The sequence below is a fragment of the Hemiscyllium ocellatum genome, chromosome 11 (assembly GCF_020745735.1).
Source record: "Hemiscyllium ocellatum isolate sHemOce1 chromosome 11, sHemOce1.pat.X.cur, whole genome shotgun sequence".
NCBI lineage: Eukaryota > Metazoa > Chordata > Chondrichthyes > Orectolobiformes > Hemiscylliidae > Hemiscyllium > Hemiscyllium ocellatum.
In genome coordinates this window covers 29,321,080-29,340,059 of record NC_083411.1, presented here as the reverse complement: position 1 = coordinate 29,340,059, position 18,980 = coordinate 29,321,080, and the positions used below count along the sequence as shown (strand labels likewise).

General features: G+C 37.8%; 2 protein-coding genes across 5 annotated transcripts in view; one reads left to right on the top strand and one right to left on the bottom strand.

The window, feature by feature from the left end:
* LOC132820155 (pre-mRNA 3'-end-processing factor FIP1-like) overlaps positions 1–13,510 on the top strand; it is a 51,787-nt gene extending 38,277 nt beyond the window's left edge. For 2 of the 3 annotated variants that reach the window (XM_060832106.1, XM_060832104.1), the window contains exons 10-16: positions 1,357–1,495; positions 4,294–4,320; positions 5,259–5,316; positions 6,077–6,135; positions 8,432–8,615; positions 10,183–10,308; positions 13,119–13,510. In XM_060832106.1, coding sequence (XP_060688089.1) covers positions 1,357–1,495; positions 4,294–4,320; positions 5,259–5,316; positions 6,077–6,135; positions 8,432–8,615; positions 10,183–10,308; positions 13,119–13,251 — 726 coding nt within the window. In that variant the 3' untranslated portion in view covers positions 13,252–13,510. The remainder of the gene's footprint in view (positions 1–1,356; positions 1,496–4,293; positions 4,321–5,258; positions 5,317–6,076; positions 6,136–8,431; positions 8,616–10,182; positions 10,309–13,118) is intronic. The other variant, XM_060832105.1, reaches the window with a different exon arrangement.
* A 104-nt stretch (positions 13,511–13,614) lies between these two features.
* Positions 13,615–18,980, bottom strand: part of lnx2b (ligand of numb-protein X 2b) — a 54,357-nt gene continuing 48,991 nt past the window's right edge. For both annotated transcript variants that reach the window (XM_060832501.1, XM_060832502.1), the window contains exons 9-10: positions 17,436–17,594; positions 13,615–14,719 (exon numbers count right to left, since the gene is read on the bottom strand). In XM_060832501.1, coding sequence (XP_060688484.1) covers positions 14,584–14,719; positions 17,436–17,594 — 295 coding nt within the window. In that variant the 3' untranslated portion in view covers positions 13,615–14,583. The remainder of the gene's footprint in view (positions 14,720–17,435; positions 17,595–18,980) is intronic.

The following is an 18,980-nucleotide window of genomic DNA, read 5'->3' as shown; positions in this document are numbered from 1 at the left end:
CTGATCTAAGATAATGAGCCTGGGGAAGATAAGTAAAACAGTGGGAATTCAAGTTTAAAGACTGAAGGATATACATCAGAGCACCTTGTCAATTTTTGGAATTGGGGAACAGAGTCCATTTACGTTAAGCTTGTTCGTTGTCAAGTTTTGAAATGACTTGGAGTTATTATTGGTTGCGATGGTTATAATTGTCCAATATAAGTAAGACTTGATTCCTCCTAATGTCTAATCAATCGTATCAAAAGGCCTTGGGTGGAAGTACAATTTCTTTCTACCTAATCCTCGATTGTTCTAGGTATAAGTGCTTTAGTCAATCTCTGTCCTTAGGAATTAATTCTTATGTTTTCTTTACATAAAACTTTTGGTGGCAAATTTATTCTAATCATTGCTACCTTATTATTTGACTGGATCATTTACAAAGGATGTCCTATATCCATTTATCTGCTGAAGCCAGATGAAGATCTCTGAGCTTCCCATGCCATGATTCTATCAGCTGATAAGCATTTCAGTTCCAGTTTTTCAGCAAAGGAACGAAAATACAGTGGCTCTTGCAACTTTTGCAGCTTTTGCTGGAAATTTAGCTGTTTATGATCTGATTTATTTCAAAACCCTAGGTGTTAAAAATCTTTAGTTATTGAAGACCAAATGCTTAAGTCATTCCTCAGCCTTTACTTACAATGTATCACCAACAGGAATAAAAATGTTAGAATCAATTTTCATTAAGTTAGATTTTGTTAATAAGCAAAAAAAATCTGATGTGGGGATTTTCCTGTAACCTTATATAGTAGTGTCAATGGATACCTTGTTGAAAAATACTAGGCTCTGCAGCAACACTAATGATGACTAGCAAGATTTTAGTCTGCATAACTAACTCCCGAGATAATGTTAAAATTTTATGGAGCGCTGATTTGGACTGGTCTTTGCAATTCACTTTGAGTCATTTTTAAACTGGAGAGGTTAGACTGCAAATGATGCTGTTGATTAAATACTTGAGCTTTAAAGAGCACTGAGGGAAATGTGCAATAAGATCCTATATTATACGTGGGGTTATAATTGAACCACAACTAATATCACCAAAATATTACCATGGTTGCCAATTTTATTAAGTTCAAAATGAGAAAAATAATGATACAAAAATAGATATGGCATTTTTACACGAAGTGGTAAATTTGTGGAACAGAATGCCCAGCAACATTGTGAGGGTATATGCAAATTCAAGAAGGAGAAACGTACAACAGCCCAATGATCTTTTCAAACTTGTATCTTTCTAACTCTGTACTTTAAGAAATGTAATTCTGACACACAAGTGTATCTGACTGAGCTATAAGAATATTTTCTTTTGTTGAGGATATTTAGGTTCTTGGAGACCATGGAAACAAAAGACCACCATTTCCAGCTCCCACAGGTCCTCCTCCTCCAATACCTGGACCACCCCCTCATTTCTTGCATCCACCCCCTCCTGTCAGCAGTGGACCACCACCCATGCACCCACCAGGTAAGATGCTTTGATTATGTTTACTTTTTTTGATAATTTATTTTAGTTTTATTTTGTGGTTTTAATAATAGTTAAAGATTCAACAAGAGTAGAATACAGAGATGGGAAGGATATTGGAATTTCTGGTGTTAGTGATACCGCGTGTCGTTAAAGCAGTGTGTGACAATTACAGCTTCGGAAGTGTTGCAAATAGGATATTATTCAGCCAGAAATTGAACTGGTATAATTTTAGCACTGTCCTCCTAGTTTACATCTATTAGGGAGCGACAGCAATGGCACAGTGATTAGCCTTGCTGCCTCAGAGGACCAGGCACCCAGGTTTGATTCGCAACTTGGGTGACTGTCCATGTGGAGTTTACACATTCTCCCCGTGTCTGTGTGGGTTTCCTCTGCGTGCTCAAGTTTCCTCCCACAGCCCACAGATTGCAGGTTAGGTGGATTAGCCATTCTACGTTGGCCATAGTGTCCAGGAATGGACAGGCCAGGTAGATTAGCCATGGGAAATGTAAGGTTTTCGGTGGATGGGTCAGTGGAATGCTCTTCAGAGGATCCTCAACCAGAGGCTCAAGGCAGACTTGTTGTGGCGAATAGCCTCTTTCTGCACTATAGGGTTTCTATGATTGTATGAATTTTTGACAGGTTCGTGTGAGGTACAAAAGACTTTCTGATTTGAGTGTGGCCTACCAGATAAAAGGGATTAAGAGGGATTTGTTGAAATATTTAAAGTGAGCCTGCCCCCTAATCTCATGATTTTTCCTTCATTAGTATTGTAGATTTTAGGAAAGCATCAATCTTGATTTTCCTTCATATATTCTGCAGCATCTATACATTTGGTTTTTTATGTGAACATGCAAATTACGAGCAGGAGTAGGTAATTGAACCTGTCAATTCAATAAGATCATGGCTGATTTGATTGTAACCTCAAATCCACATTCCTCTCTACCCCAATAAACTTTTACCCTTTGCTTAACAAGAATCTCTCTGCTTTTCCCATCTTTTCAGGAAGAGAGTTCTAAAATTCCTGACTCACTGACAGAAAGAAAATCACCTTATCTCTGTTTTAAATGGGTGACCCTTGATTTTTAAATGGTGACCTCTAGTTCTAGATTGTCATTGGAGGAAATCGAATCCATATCTGTCTTGTCAAAGTCACTCAGATCTTACATATTTTAATCAAGGTAACTCCTACTCTTCTAAAGTCAGCTGCTGCAAATCTTATTTGTCATAACATTCCATCAATTCGAGGTATTTTAACAACAGACTTCAGTTTATTGCCAATTGTAAGGCATAAACTAAATGAGCTGTATATAAAAGTGTAGACGTTCTTATTCAACATTTGTATTCAGTCAGTCCATTGTTTATTGTAAATGGTGGGAAGCTTGCATGTCCATCCTGGATCTAGATTTAGTTACACTCTGATCCACACCATAAATGCTTCTTTCAGTATGGCATCAGAGTGGTTCAGGTGAAGATAGATTCCATGAGGGTAGGTGCGGGATAAATGTGCTATCTGGTGTTATCCTGTTTTTAATTTCTGGTTTGTACTGAATGTTAAGGGTTCAGTAATTGGATATTATTACCCCTGTATTATGAGTATTTGCTGGAAAGTGCTTGTGTGAGAGTAGTGAGGGAGAGGCTATCTGGTTTGGGTGTAATGATACTGTGTCACATAAGCTGCCAACAGTTGGTCCAAGTAATGGTGTCCTCTCCATGGTTATAAAGGACGGATGAATTTGGAATTCACTTCCTTTTAAACGGGAAATAATTCATTTCCACCATAGTTTTTCTACAGATTTATCTTGACACTGCATAATGATTCAATGGATTAAATATAGAATTGCAACAAAATGATGCAACTAGGTTTTTCTTTTCTTTTTTTTGGGGCAAGGAAGAAGGTGGACTATAAACTTGTTTCTGAGAGTTACCTTCACCCAGTGGGTCAAAATGTCAATTTGATGCCTCCTGGGCTTGCATTTATATCTACCAGTTATCTTCCAACAACAGGATCAGGCCAGAGAAGCTTACCAGTTTATTTCCCTTGCTTCAATTGTTGATTTTCCTCAAACTGAAGATCAAATAGATTAGTTAAATTCTTCATAAGATCCTCATAACAAATTGTGAATAATAAATGGATTTTTTTTTTGAAAAAGCCTTTATTCAGCTGGGCTAAAATCTTCGCTTGGTATATAGGAACTAACTGAAGTGAGGAAGACATAGTTAGCATTCATCTAAATGGAGATACAAACACAGCATAAAGTAATCAGTGCAGGCTTCAAATTGGCGAAGTTGCTTAGAAAATGAAACCCAGAGTGTAGTTTGTGGGAAATAATTTGTTTCCGTGGATGATCATCTTTTTGGGATGTTGAAACAAATAACTTGTGCACAGTGGTACACCTTTTTACATTCATGTCTTCATTCAGTGACATTAAAATCAATGAAGTGCAAAATGGAGTAGGTGTAAAGCATCCTACCTGTAGCAACGTTTATGTCAAATAGATCAGATAAAAATGGGACCTCTCTTTGCTGCACCCTGATCAACAAAATGACCAGTCATTCAGTGGATAATTGCAACAGTAATCCAGTGTTTTAGCAATGTAACTATGTTGTTGGTGCCTGTTTACTGTAACTTAGCAACCCTATCATTAGTTTAAATTTCTTTCCCTGCCACGGGTTGGTTCAGAGGGAACCACTCTTCCAGGTAATTGGAGAACATTTTTATTAAACTCAATGTTCATAGTCACCTAATATTTTAATGCAGTTGGTTTGTTTAAAGCTAGTGAAATTTGTTGTATTCACAGGAATGCCGCCACCTGGGCCTCTTCCAGGTAATTGTACTTTTGATTTATATCTATGAATGTAAGAAGTGCGCTTGGTTGAAGAACCTATGGATTTATAATTTTAATGGCACAGTTTTACTGTGCATTTAGCAATAAATCCTTTTGCGCAGAATTCTAGTGGACTGTAATAATGTTGATTTCCCAAATATTAGTAACAAGACCAAAGAAGTGCTTTCATTTAGCACTAACTGTCTCAAATGTAGGCACTATTTGGGTCACTTTTAATTATTTGATAGAAATTGTTTTTTCTAACTGAGTGAATTTCACCAGGATTCAGAAGCTGCTGATCAGAACTGAATGTAAGCAAATTTTAAAGCTGCATACATAAAGTTCTACTTTCCTGATGTGAGCATAATGTAAGAGGCAGGTATAGATGTGTTTGCCACATGTGCCACACTTTGCTGATAACTCATCACCTTTTGTATTATAATAGGGAATCTAAGCTGCTACCACCATGATTGTTTCTTCATGCATGAAGAAACAATGTAACTAATTTTAAGGCCTAGCAGCAATTCTGAAACAGCAATGAACTTCCTGATAAGAGGAGCTGTTGTTCATGTTTCCCTTCCTTAATGCTGAAGTCACTTTGACATTCCTGTTGGCGCTAACACAGCTCTGATCAGGGATCAAACTTTGAACCTTTTTAGTTTGTATTGCTATACCAGTTGCATGATTAATATTGGGACGTGGGTCGAGATCTATCCAAACATGTATCCATAGTGTTGTTTCTGCAAGAGATGTGTTTGAGATCAATTATGATGTGTTGAACGTTGCTGACCAAAGATGAAATTCAGCACTGTATATGTTTAGCAGCATGAAATACTGCAAAAGATAACCTTTGCAATCCTGATTGTTCTACATTATTGTACTATTTTGGATTTTATTCAGACATGTAAAATGAACTGAACTCTGCCTTCTTTTTTCAGCATTATTTCCACCACCAGTTGTGCCCCCTCCATCATTACTTATGCCAACCATAGACGGGTAAGAAACGTGTCACTAACTTGATTGTATGATAACAGTGAAGAGGAAACTGGTGTTATAAGAAATCTTCCTTGGATAGCATCTTTCATATATTCCAAAGTACTTGACAACCAATACGTTACTTTTGTAACTGTTGTAATTTAGGAAATTTGATTTTTGAAAAGATTTCAATAATGCACTGTATTATAGACTATGTTTTAAAGTACAAGCATGTGGAATTGGCAAATAACAGAACGAATAGAAAGCTGCTTTGGAAAGTGGGGTTCAAGAGGAATTCTTGTTGGGGCCTATGTTCACAATTAAGATAAAATGATTTGAACATGGTGATTATGAGCACAATTTCAGAATTACAGTCACCACATCAGGAGATAAAGCTAAAATTGAGGAAGAACTCCACATAATTGTAAGACATATATAATCTTGCAGAATGGTTGTGCAGCCGAGAAACTAATTTCAATATAAGCAGGTGTGGATAGTGCTCTTCCTTCGGAAGATTAAGGAGACCACATACTGCCTGGATAATAAGAATAACTAGGAGATCTTGGGTATACAACACAAAAAGTAGGGAAGCACGTTTAAAAACAGAGCAAGTGAAACTGGAGCTCTCGGAGAGCTGGAGTTCAGGAATAAAATTAAAAAGCCATTTTATATAATTACGTTTTATTATGTAAGAAATGGTGACAAGTGATCATTTTTACACTGTTTTTGTTAGTGTAAGTTTAACAATTTGTGCCTAATGAAGAATTTCTGACTCTTCCAGTGGTCCACCTCCAGGCTATGACAACAGGCCACCTCCTTTATTCCCCTATAGTACTGCAGGTAATTGTTCGTCAGTTCTACTGGAAATTCATCTTTTAATCTAAGTAAAACATAAATTGTGCTGCCAGCCAATTAATCGGAATCTTTGATAAAATTCATGGAGATTCTTCGGGGCGTCAGGAGATGAGTTACTTATTGTCTATTCCTAACTTCTAACCAGCCACCACAGTACATACTTTTTAAAGTTTTATTTTGGTTTGTTAGTCTTTTCTGCTTTGTTGCTGAAGGTTGATTCGTGCTGAAGTATGGTTAAATTGGTACCAGATGCCCTCTAGTACTTTATGCAAGTGGCCATTCTACATATGTCTGGATAATGAATGTTGGGAAGCTGTATATATGTGAGATATGTCATACATAAGCCTGATCCTATTTTCACTGAACATACATGCAAGTGCTTTTTCAGTAAAGGTCAGATACCATTAATAGATATGAGGAATGGGTACTCTGCTTGATTGATCACCTTGTCCGCAATCTTCTCTTCATCTAAGAAGCGGTGAGGCCAGAACACTCGGGTTTTAATTAGTAAACTTTCACATTTTATCTTTTTATAATTTTACATAATGTATAAATTAAACACTAAGATTAGATTTTAAATTTTAAACCTGGGCAAAATAAATTTAATTCCAAAGGTGAGGTAAGAGTGACTGTCCTTGACATAAAGGCTGTACTTGGCTAAGTGTGGCTTCAAGGAGTCCTAGGCAAAACTGGAGTCATTGGAAAGCAGGTGTGGGAAAGCTCTCTGCTGGTTGGAGTTATGCCTAGCACTTAGGAACGTGGCTGAGGTTATTGGAAGTCAGTCAACTCAGCTGCAGGACAGCTCTGTAGGCATTCCTCAGGGTAGTATAATAGGCCTAGCTATCTTCAGTAGCTTCATAATGACTTTCCTCCATCATTTAGATCAGAAGTGGGGATGTTCAGCACCATTTGCAACTCCTCTGATACCGAAGCAGTCTGATGCAACATGATCTAGACAATAGTTTGGCTAAATATGGACAAGTAGTCAAGCCACACAAATGCTAGGCAATGACCATCTCCAATAACAGACATCTACCACCCCTTGATATTCAATGGCATTACAATTACTGAAATCTTCACTACGAACATGAAGGGAGTGTTACCGTAGGCTGTAAATTGATCTGGATTCACCATATCAATGCAGTGGCTGGTTAGAGGCTAGAAACATGCAGTGAGTAATTCACCTCCTGACTCCCCAAAGATTGCCCACCATTTACAAGGCACAAGTCAGAGTGTGATGGAATACTCCCCACTTACCTGGATTAGTCCAGCTACACAAACACTCAAACTTGACACCATTCAGGACAAAGCAGCCTGCTTGATTGACAACATATACACAACCATTCAGTCATTCCTCCACAGATGCTCAGTGGCAGCAATCTACAAATTTGCCAGAGACCCTAAGACAATACCTTCCAAACTCTCAACCAGTTCCATCTAGAAGGACAACAGCAGCAGAACATTGAGAACTCCAGAACCTGCAAGTTCCCCTTCAAGCAGCTATCCTGGCTTGGAAGTATATCACCATTCCTTCACTGTCACTGGGTCAAAATCCTGTAATTCCCTCCCTAACGGCATTGTGGGTCAACCTACAGCACACCGTCTGTAGCAGTTCAAGATGGTAGTTCACCACTATCTTCTCAAGGGCAACTAGGAACGAGCAATAAATGCTGGCCACCCAGTGATGCCAACATCCCATGAGTGAATTTTTAAAAAAAGCAATACTTGAAGTATTGCAATCAAGCTCAATATTGGACATAATGAAGAGTGTATCATTAATTGGACTGTAAATGGCAGAGCTGCAATTGAAGGACAAAATCTAAATTGTGTACAGGTTTATTGATAGTATACTTAAGTTTCTGTCATACCTTGGGCATCACAGATCAGATTAGTTTATTGCAAACAAGTTTAGTGCTGACTTAAGTCCCTTGAAAGAAAGGCCTTTGTGCGCTTTGATTATCTGCATTTATTGTCAAATATCCAATTACTTTATTTGAAAGTTCTTTTGTTTTGACAATTATGGTAGGTCAGAAAAACTAGTTATATTATCAGACCTTTCATTAAACATCCAATATATCCAAGGAAGATCAGTTCAGTTGCAAGCTGAGTATGTTTAAGCTAAAAGTTCAGTGCTGAAATACTTATTTTCCTGAGGTTCTCAGGTTATCTTCCAGTTTGTCACCTGTGGGCTCAGTGTTATAAATAATGTTCCTCCTTTAGTAATGGGAGCTTATATCTAATCCCCAGCTCATCTGCCTTGATTATTTTTCTTTTCCCCCAGACTCTGGACTAATTGGTTATCCTGCTATCTCTACAACACACACGTCCTGGATGAACACAGTTGAGAAAAGTACCAACAGCCACTGGGAATACCAAGGGCATCGGCGAGAAAGAGAGCGAGAACATGATCGAGACAGAAATCGTGAGCGAGATCGTGGCCCAACACCAACAACATCTGAATACAGGTGAGTGAACACCTTGATTATCAGAAAAATAATGGATACTGGAAATCTAAAATAATAATGAAAGAGATATTTGCAGAAAACATGTAGAGAAAATTATGATAAATCATTGAGAGGACAGCTGAGCTAAATACCTCCTTTTATAATGATTTTCTTCCCCACCCTCATAGTGCTGTCAGAAAGGTTCTATCCTCGGCCCTAATTCTCATTTACATGTCCTTGGAAACACAGAGTTAGGCCTTATGGTAACGCAAAGGTAGGCGACAGGGTAACATGTCAGCAAAGATTGCAAATCGATTAACATACAATAGGAATAAACGGGTATGGTTTGGCTGGCTAGCAGGAGGTAATGAACGAGGATCAGTACTTGTGCCTCAACTTGAAACAGTGACATGCAACCACAATTAAAGGAATTCAAGATATATTGATTTCTTTTTATGTCTGAGGGTTTGCAGTTGCTGTGACTAAATAATGAAGGGCCAAACCAGATTCTTCCTGTTTCAAAAATAGCTGAATCATTTTAGAATGCTGATTTAAATAATCACACACTTGATCAAAAATTAATTCATCTGGCTATTTTGATCGTTCCTTGTTCAATACTGTAGTTGTGTTTGTGTTAACTAACCCCTTAAAAAAAAGGCTGAAGCACAGGAGTGGAATGTGTTAATACTAATTTAATGTTAAGCATAGTGTACAGAAGGAGGCAAATGCTCTGCCTTTTGGAAGCAATATATTTTCAATCAGTTGATCAGAGGTCCCTTAATAGTTTTTGTGTTCTCAAGCTTGGAGTGAGCATCCTGAGATGATGATTAAAGGCAATAGGGCTTTGTGACTATGTTAAGATGTTCAAGAGGTTCTGCAAAATATAGAAACTAGGAGCAGGAGTAGACCATTCAGTCTTTCTATGCCATTCAGTATGATCATGGCTGATCCTTTATCTCTGTGCCATATTCCTACTTCTTATATCCCTTAATTTTTTAAAATTTCTCTTTTTTGAATATATTCATTGATATCACCTGCGCAAACTTCTCTGTTAGAGAATTCCACAGTTCTCACCCTTTCGGTAATATTTCCTCATTTCAGTCCAAAATGGCAAATGTTGAGACAGCATCCCCTCACTCTAGACTCTCCAAACAGGGCAGGCATTCTTCTGGCATCGAGTCTGTCCCTCCTGGTTAGAATTTTTATACATTTAAATCAGATGCCCTTATCATCTCTTTCGAACACAGTCAAGCTAATCTCTCTTCACAGGACAGCTCTGCTATCCCTGGTATCAGCATAGTGAACTTCCACTGCACTCCCTCAATAGCAAGTATATTTTTTCTTAGATAGGGAGACCAAAACTGCACACAATACTCTAGGTATGGCCTCTCCATAACTTCTGTAAGACATCCTACTTCTGACCTCAAATCTTTTTGCAATGAAGACCGGTTTTCAAATTTGCTTTCCTAATCGTTTGCTGCAGGATAACTAAGGTCCCTTGCCATTAAATAGAAGCAAACTTTTGCCATAGCTCATAGTCCACCGACTTTATGCAGTGAAGATAATGCTTATTGCTTTTTTTTCCCAGTAGCAGAGAACGTAACTATGACAGAGACTATCATCGGAGCAGAGATCGCAGTAGAGACCGAGAAGATCGCCACAGGGAACGGCGGCACAAAGACAAAGATGATTCCAAGCACAAGTCCTCGAGGCGGTATGCACTTTATATCTGGCTGACTCATAGTTAAGATGAAATGTCACTAATGAGTGGTATGGTACACAGCTAAGTCCTGTTGCTATAAAGGTTAAGTGTAGCAAGGAGTTCTCACAGCATCAAGCTTTAAATAATTTTTAATCAACTTGTTTGAGCAAGTTATGACACATTTCTCGAGACAGGCTGAAGTTCTGCCCTAGAGGTTGGGACAGAAGACCCTGCACAATAGGAGTCCCAAAAATCAGTCTTTATTGACAACTTCTGGGGTTTTATAATTATGGAATGAAGGAAAATAACACTTGTACCATACTCCTAAGAAAGAATATCTTAGACCACTTCATTAGGAGAAAACAGCACATATTAATGAGAAAATGATGGAATTTTATACAATGGAAGGAAAAAAAAATGCACAAATTATTAGGCTACAATACTTGAAAACAAGGAGAGGGATGGCATGGAGCAAAAGTGATTTGGAAAGGAAAATGTAGTTCATAACAACGATCCCTCTACCTTTTTCTTCTCTACTGAAGTGTGGATTAAATTTTGTTTTATTCCAATATCCTGCCAATTATGGATATAAGCCACAGTAGAAACACATTAAACTGTCATGTAAGAATTTTCTTACACACGTTAAATGCATTCTATCCACACTAAAACTCATTTTTGAAAGAAAAGTCTGATGAGCTTCCTTTCCTTGTTGTACTGGCTGAGAAATCCACAAATGGATAATCTACTGCTGTTTCCTGCAAGTCTACTCACTAATGAATATATGCATTGTGATTCCTACAGCCCCATCCTAAGATTAGCCTCATTGGTAGACTTATAAATAGGACCTCAGCCATTTACTCTTAGTTAGCTTTGATATGCCTTATTTTGGTATTAAGCTATTCTGCAGGATAATGGCGACCGTGATCAGATCATTGCTGTGTATCTGTGAAACTGTACGTTACTTCAGCTGTTTGCAATAGGCAAAGTACTGAACCATCCTGTGCATTGCAAAATTTGAAACATTATACCTGATGTTATATCTGCTTCCATGATTGGACAATTTGAGTAGATAGCTTTTGATGCCAAAGCTATGAGCCAAATGTTAGAAAGGGGACTAGAATATTTAAGTGCTTGTTTTTGACAAGCGCAGGTTCGAAGGGCTTTTTTGTACTTTAGACCTGACACTATAACTTGATAATCATTAGGAACAGCAGAAAGCCATTTAGCCCTTCAAGCCTGTTCTACCATTCTTAATGTAAACACTGCCAGAAACTAGATACAGAGGAACCTCTATTATCCAAACAAGATCACAAGGTCTGGGCTAAACTGCGTTATCCTGCATTCGATTATCCAAACAAAATATTCCCCACCCATATCGTTCAGATAATCGAGGTTCCTCTAGCTGAATTTAGTTTTATACCATATTGAAGTGCTTTACAGCAATTTCTCATGATGCACTCCTGATATGTTCCTAAAAACAAAGGCTAAAAGAAAACATGCAAGAATGAGCGAATGTTTTGTCCTGTAATGTTTACATTTAAAGCAAATTGGCTACCTTCAACCTAACTGGTTCAAGATTCCTCTAATTCTTGACGTAGCAAGCAAGAAGTTACTTTGAGTTGTTTTCTGTCACTCTCCTCCCAAACCTTCCCACTTGCTGCTTCTCCAAACTATAGCTATTTCTGTGAATCCTCAAAAACACAAGAATCTGGAGACAGCAATTCAGTCCTTTGAGCCTGCTTTGCCATTTACTATGATCGTGGCTAATCTCATCTTGATTTTACTTAATTCCACTTTCCTACTTGTTGTCCATAACCTTTCAGCCCATTCTGAATTAAAAATTTATCTGTTATATTCATTCAGTATCCTGGCATCCACCAATTCATGACCTTTGAGAGAAGTAATTCTTCATGTGTTTTAAATTTGCCACCCTTTAGCCTAAAACAAGACCTCTTGTTTTCCCTTGTAGGGTAATCTAGAACATCTGCTCTATGTCTACTTTGTCAATCGCCTTTAGCATATTTAAATATCTCAATTAATTTTCTTATTCTTCTAAACTCTACCAAGTATAGACCAAACTGCTTGTTCTCTCTCATCATGTTCCCAGTCCACACTAGATCCTCACCAGCAATGTGAGTAGCTGTATTTCTGCAGAGGACATCCAAAACTTGTGCTGCAAATAAACGTCTCCAAAGAGCTATCAGTCCCTCAAACAGCAGCACCTTTTATCCACCCTCTCCCACTTTGAGCCTGTCCTCTTTTCCTGCACTGGTCACCATTCACTAACACTAACTACAGCATACCAATAATGAATGCTGTGCAATGCAACAAAGAGGAGATTGGGCTTTACAGCGTTAACCATAATTTTGCCAAGTTATTTTCAACCGGAGGTGGTTTCACGGGAATTTCCAGGTACCTCGGTCACGCGGTCATTATTCATGTCTGGGTTAAAACAGTGAATGGCAGCTGGTTATTTGACTGAACAAGCTTGTTGCTTCTAAATCTGATATTCACAGATCACTGCAGAGAAAAAGCCCTGTGCATTTTGAAAGTGCTGTTTTCACAGAGCTGAAGGGATTTTGCTCAATTCACTAATTGAACAGGAATAGCATTTCATTTATTGGAAATTGTGCGTAGTTTTTCCTTTTCCACCATTACTTCTACAGAAGGGCTGAGAGAACCCTGGGAAATGGGTAACTTCCTGGGATTTTTGTGCTTCACAAATAGTTTCAGTAGACTCGCAGGAACCACCCTGAAGCATTCACCCATGCTTGTAGCTCACTTTTCTGTATACAAGTTTTACTGTTGATTTATTTTCACAGCAAACAGCACGAGAGTGAGGAAGGAGAAAGTCACAGACGTCACAAACACAAGAAAAATAAACGAAACAAAGAGGATAAAGAAGTTGGGGATGAAGGTGCTGCAGAGACCGAGGGAACTGAAACTAAAGACTAACTGCTGAGTTGGTAGTCTTCATTGGAGAATACTACTCCTGATGAACAGTTAGCTCTGATGTTTTGGATCATTTCCTATTGAAGTTGCATTCACAGCACCTTTTAAAAGCAACAAAAACTAAATGGACAGTAATGCTGAAGATGGCCTCTGCATAATATTACAATGTGAAGCCTGATCCCACCTTTCTACGTATTTACACTTGTCTTTTTTTTGTAAAATGTGCTTGTAAAACAAAAAAAATTAAAACAGTTTTTCTAAATCTAGTTTGTATTCAATGCACATTAAGTTCAGAAATTACCAAGTCAAACATTGCAGATTAAGATTTTTATATTTAAAAAAATCAGACATTTTCTAAAGCTTACATTTATGGTTCATAAATCAGTTGTACAACTTCTTAAGGCCGTAATCAACCAATTTTCTTAGGTTTCATAATTTAACTTACAATCACAGCAGCATTTTAAAGTCTCCAGTGCAAAAACATTTTTCCACAGATGTAAACAGGAACTATATTAAATTGCAACAACCTGGAGGATTATATAATGCACACTTGCAGTTTTGAGAAAAAACAGCAGTAATGTTTCTGCCTAATGAACAATTTAATTCTAGCAAACTTAAACTAGAGATTACAGTAATTACTTTTCTCCCCATTTGTTTCTCGGCTGATTCATTTCCAGGCTGCCAGGTACCAATACCCACCTTGTTGGAATGTTCTTTGTGACTTTAGTACAGAAGTTCTTCAATAAATCAAATTGCCTGCAGAGGTTAAAGCAGCATCCTATAGTATGCAAAATCCAGATAAAATTGGAGATTGGTGAACTGCTACAAAATCCAAGGAAAGTATAATCTCAGTATGAATCCTGACATTGTCAATAGTCATGTGGAAGTTTAGCTTTCTGCCCCAAGAGAAATTTTTGCTTTGGCTATAGCCATACTATTAGAAATGCTTCATCCTGCCCTCAGAAGCAGCACAACTTTGACATCCTTGTATATGATCATCTGTATGACCACAAAATTACATTAACAAATTGATTCAGATTGCTGAATGTGGGAATTCATACATTGGACATCTGTTTGGAAATTATGGTCAGCCTTTGACTTTTATCCCACCACCCCATGATTCACTCATTGCATTTTTAAACTATTTGGTATTTTGCTGGAGTAAAGTGAAATCACAGGTCTGTATTTTTAAAAAAAAGTTTGACAAATGTACTTTGGTAATCTCGTATTTTTCTACTTGACCACATATTGAGGTGGTTTCTTGTTTTCTAAGTTGTACTGTGCCATTTCATTATTTAAGTTTTGAAGGAAAATGTCTCATCAGTTCACTTTCTTTCACACATTACTTCCTGGCCATGAGACGACAGTAAGAGTGACTCTGTTCCTCTGTTCTTTTAGCATTGGAATTACAGCTGAATTGCTCATGCCTGCAGTGGAAACTCCATTTACAGCTACAATCTCATCCCCGCATCTGTAAGACAAAATATGTAAAACAATGCTGTCAAGAGGAATTCAATCTTGAGTAAAGATTATTTAGTGATAGTTGCTCTGGCAGGCATTCAGTTCTTCAAGCCTGTTCAACAATTAGACTCTAGCTGATCTGTACTTCAATTCCATGTACCAGTAATCCATCAGTCAATCCCAATTCATATATTTATCAGCTTGATCTAGCATTATTTACTTTTTTCTATTTAGAATTGGAGGAGAGGCAACGTTCGATGTTTTCACGGCACTTGGGTATGACAAAAGTACTTTTGTCCTACCCGACAGTCCAGCTTTTCTGTTCCTATGACTATATAATATCTTGGTCTGGATTCTGCTATTGCCATCTACCCTCAAATTATTTTGAATCATTAGTTCAATTAGCTCTTCCTATTCAAGTACAAATCTAGTCATAGTAAACTAATTACCTGAATGGATACAATTTCTCATGTTTCCAGCATGATCACAATGAAAAGAAGCATTCAATTCAATATGTTATTCCATTTTCTTAAGAATTTTGTAGTTTTTGCCAATGTCTGGTTTGCACTCACATTAGAATGTAGCCTTCTATGAAATGAAATAAAGCCTAGTCCTTTATTGTACATATAGTGGAATAAAGTGAAAAGGGAAATTAGTCTTTTCTTTCCAAGTGCGCTGTCTGATATGCTGAGTGTTTCCAAAATTTGGTGTACCACATAGTTTTCTTTTAACCTTCTACCAGATTGTACCCTATCCAGTTTAGACAAGCATTCTTGACAACAGAGTAAGACTAGTCTGACTATACAGCATGGAAACAGACCCTTTGGTCCAACTCATCCATGCTGACCAAGTTTCCCAAACTAAACTAGTCTCCTTTATCTGTATTTGGCTCATATTCCTCTCAATCTTTCCTATTCATTAACTATCCATGTTGTAACTCTACCTTTGCATACCACGTCCTCTGGCAGTTCATTCAGTGCAGATCCAGCCTCTTGTTATAACTCAAATCCTCCAGTCCCAGCAAATCCTGGAGTAATTTTTTTTCTGAACTCTCTCCAATTTAATAACATCCTTCCTGTAGCTAGGCGACAAGAACTATATACAGTATTTCAAAAGTGGCCTCACCAACATCCTGTACAACTGCAACATGCCTCCTGTATTCAATGGTCTGAGCAATGAAGGAAAGTGTACCAAGCACCTTTATAACCATTCGGTTTACCTGTGATACAACCTTCAAAAGAATTGTGTACCTGAACCCCTAGGTGTCTCTGTTCAATAACACTAACCAGAGCTGTATTGTTTGTCTTAGCAAAATGTAACAGTTCGCATTTATCCAAATTAAACTCTGATTCTGAATAGGAGACTATGGGATTGGAAGCTCAGCTCAAAGACTATCTATTTGCGTGTTTGTACTGTTGTTTGTCCCCACATAATTGCTGTAGAAACCCTCTGCAATGCCTTTGTTACCACTAGACTGAACTATTCCAGTGGTCTACTAAGTGGTCTCCCTTATTCCATTTCTGATGAAGGGCTTATGTCCAAAACATCAACTCTCCTGCTCCTCATGCTGCCCGACCTGTGCCTTTTCAGTGCCACACTTTTTGACACTGATCTGCAGTCCTTACTTTCTCCTCACTTATTCCATTATCTATAAACAATACATCTATAAACTGCTGCCTAAATCCCACCTTACCAGCTCCTTGACCTGTATTGATTCACTGTCCGTCAAGACCTCCATCTTATCTTCTTTCTAAACCCCTCCAGTTCTACCATCTTCACAACTTATCATTTCTCCAATTCTGGCAACTTGTGCATCCCACCACGGACTCCAGCCCTCTTGGTCCTACACTCTGGCAATCCCTTTCCACATCACTTGACCTCTTTCTTTGAAGATAATCCTTAAAATCTACCTTTGAACTAAAAGGCGACATTATGACTGGTGACCAAATGCTTAGTCAATGTCCAATTGTGTTTGATTACACTGTGAAATACATCTTGAAAGGGGCTTTAATTCAGCCGATTAGTTGTGGAGAGTTGGTTGATTTTTTTTTCTTTTTACAGAAATCTAGGTTTGCAGTCTCCTCAAGACACCTTTCAAAACAATGCATTCACAATTTAAATGAATCATTTTGTTGCAAAGTCTTCTATATTCTGAAGAGCAATAATAAATGTAGGTTGTGTCTGACCAATTCTTTACTGAACAATTAATCCTCTTTTTGCTTCCTCTCTATAAGCATGTCATTTTCCTTTTCCATAAAGTCATATACCAGGCTGATCTTTCTAGAGCACGAGGTGGAATAAGGCATTTGGTCCTCTGAAGCTGCTCTCGTGATAAGGAACAATTACTTTCAAATCCACCATTTTGCCTTATTCCCATATTCCTAATTTTCCTGGTACCTGAAATTTTGTTGACATCTATCTTAAATCTATTCAACAAGGAAGCATCCTCAGCTTTACGATAAAGTGAGTTGTTGGGATCCATAACCCTTCGATTGAAAGCATTTCTCCACATCTCAAATCTAAATAGTTGATCCCTAATTCTGGGACTGTGCCAGGCATATTCTAATTCTACAGCCAGAATAAACATAGTATCAGCATCTACCTGGTCCAGTCTCTCATTGTTTTAATGAGATCACCTCTTGTTAATCTGCGATCCAGGGAAAACAGACCTAGTCTAGGTCTAATGAACGTTTCCTCACAGGACAGTCAAAACAGTTGTAACTTACTTGAGTCTTCCATCAAAGTATGCTGGTGTGCCTGGTACAATGGTTTTGATAAAGAAAGGCTGGTTTTCTTGGCTTTCCTCTACGCCCCCAACGATGCTAAATCCCCAGCTTTCAGAATTACTCTTATGCAGAGTAATGTCATTGCAACAGTGAAGATAACTTTGAATGGAGAACAGGAAATAAGATGTCAAGATTAATAATTTTAAAAATATTTTTGGAAGACACTTGATCTGAAATATTCTAAAAATCAATTTTACACCACTATGTTTAAGATACACATCTTTTATGTTCTATCCATTTTTAAGATAAAGTATGGATCTGTTTGTAGGTGTCAGCAATTTTGTAATGTGTTTGAATATTTGCCAATGTTCATGTCTTGGTACGGTTGTGATTAAAATGTATTCACGATATTTACAGCAAGGGTGGCCAAGCTTCACATGGCAGGGTGCACATTTTTAATCTTTCTCTTTGCAGGGGGCTGGTGAGCAAATTTTGAAAAGGTAATTGTTGCCACAACACAATAAGACAGGGATGTCATTAAAAAGAAATTGAAAAATAATACGTTGATAATTTAATTGACCAATTAACAAATTGTCACATACTGCCAATCAAAGATTTATTGACAATGCTAATTTTTGTCTCCATGGTCAAGAAGCAGAGCTAAAGAGAGAGGGGGGAGAAAAAGCCCCAATTTATGATCATCCAGGTAAGGCGATGTCATGCAGGACTGAGCTAAGTAGTTATGTTTCACTGATGCTAATCTTGCAATGCCTCTCGTGGGGCATATGCTGAGCTGGCTCAGCAGAATTCACATGTAAGTGAAGTTTGGAATGTTAACTTTCAGCCTGGAGTTTCCTCTTCTCAGTCTGCTTTCCTCTCCTTTCTCCCATTTCCCACATTCTCATCCTTTTCCCTCCACTCTCACTCACTCTGCCTTACTCAACACTTTTAACTTCAATTATAAGAAATAATCATGGGCTTTCTGCTCCAGACATTTCCACTATCACCAACACCCCACCAGCAAATAGTTTGCCTTGAAATGAAAGTGGCCAAGATTATTTTTCCTGGAGAGACAACCTAACTTGGTAGAAGACTCCTTTTTTGTATAAATGAAAGGAAAGAAAAATCAGGTCACTCCTAATTTTTGTATCATTCCCACTTGATCCCTCTCACCATTATAGCCCAAGTTGCAGCTCTCTTCTGCCTTCTGACATTCACTGGCTACTCCCCATGGTATACTCATCATCCCGCTCCCCAAAGCCAACAAACCTCCACTTTACATATTGTTTTTCCTGCTTTGTGCAGGGTTATGTAGTTATCAATAATGGGAGCCTTATGAATAAGCTGTAAACCCATGTATCAGCAAAGACTGCATCAGACATTTAGAAAAATGCTGATATCAATAACCCTATTCAACTGGGAGTAAAGTGGCAGTAAAAAGAAAATCTCATTATACATTCTAAATTGGCATTTGTTCTAAACCAATTAAACAATTTATCTTTTTTCTTAACTCACTCTGACTTACGTTATTGTAAAAAATATTTC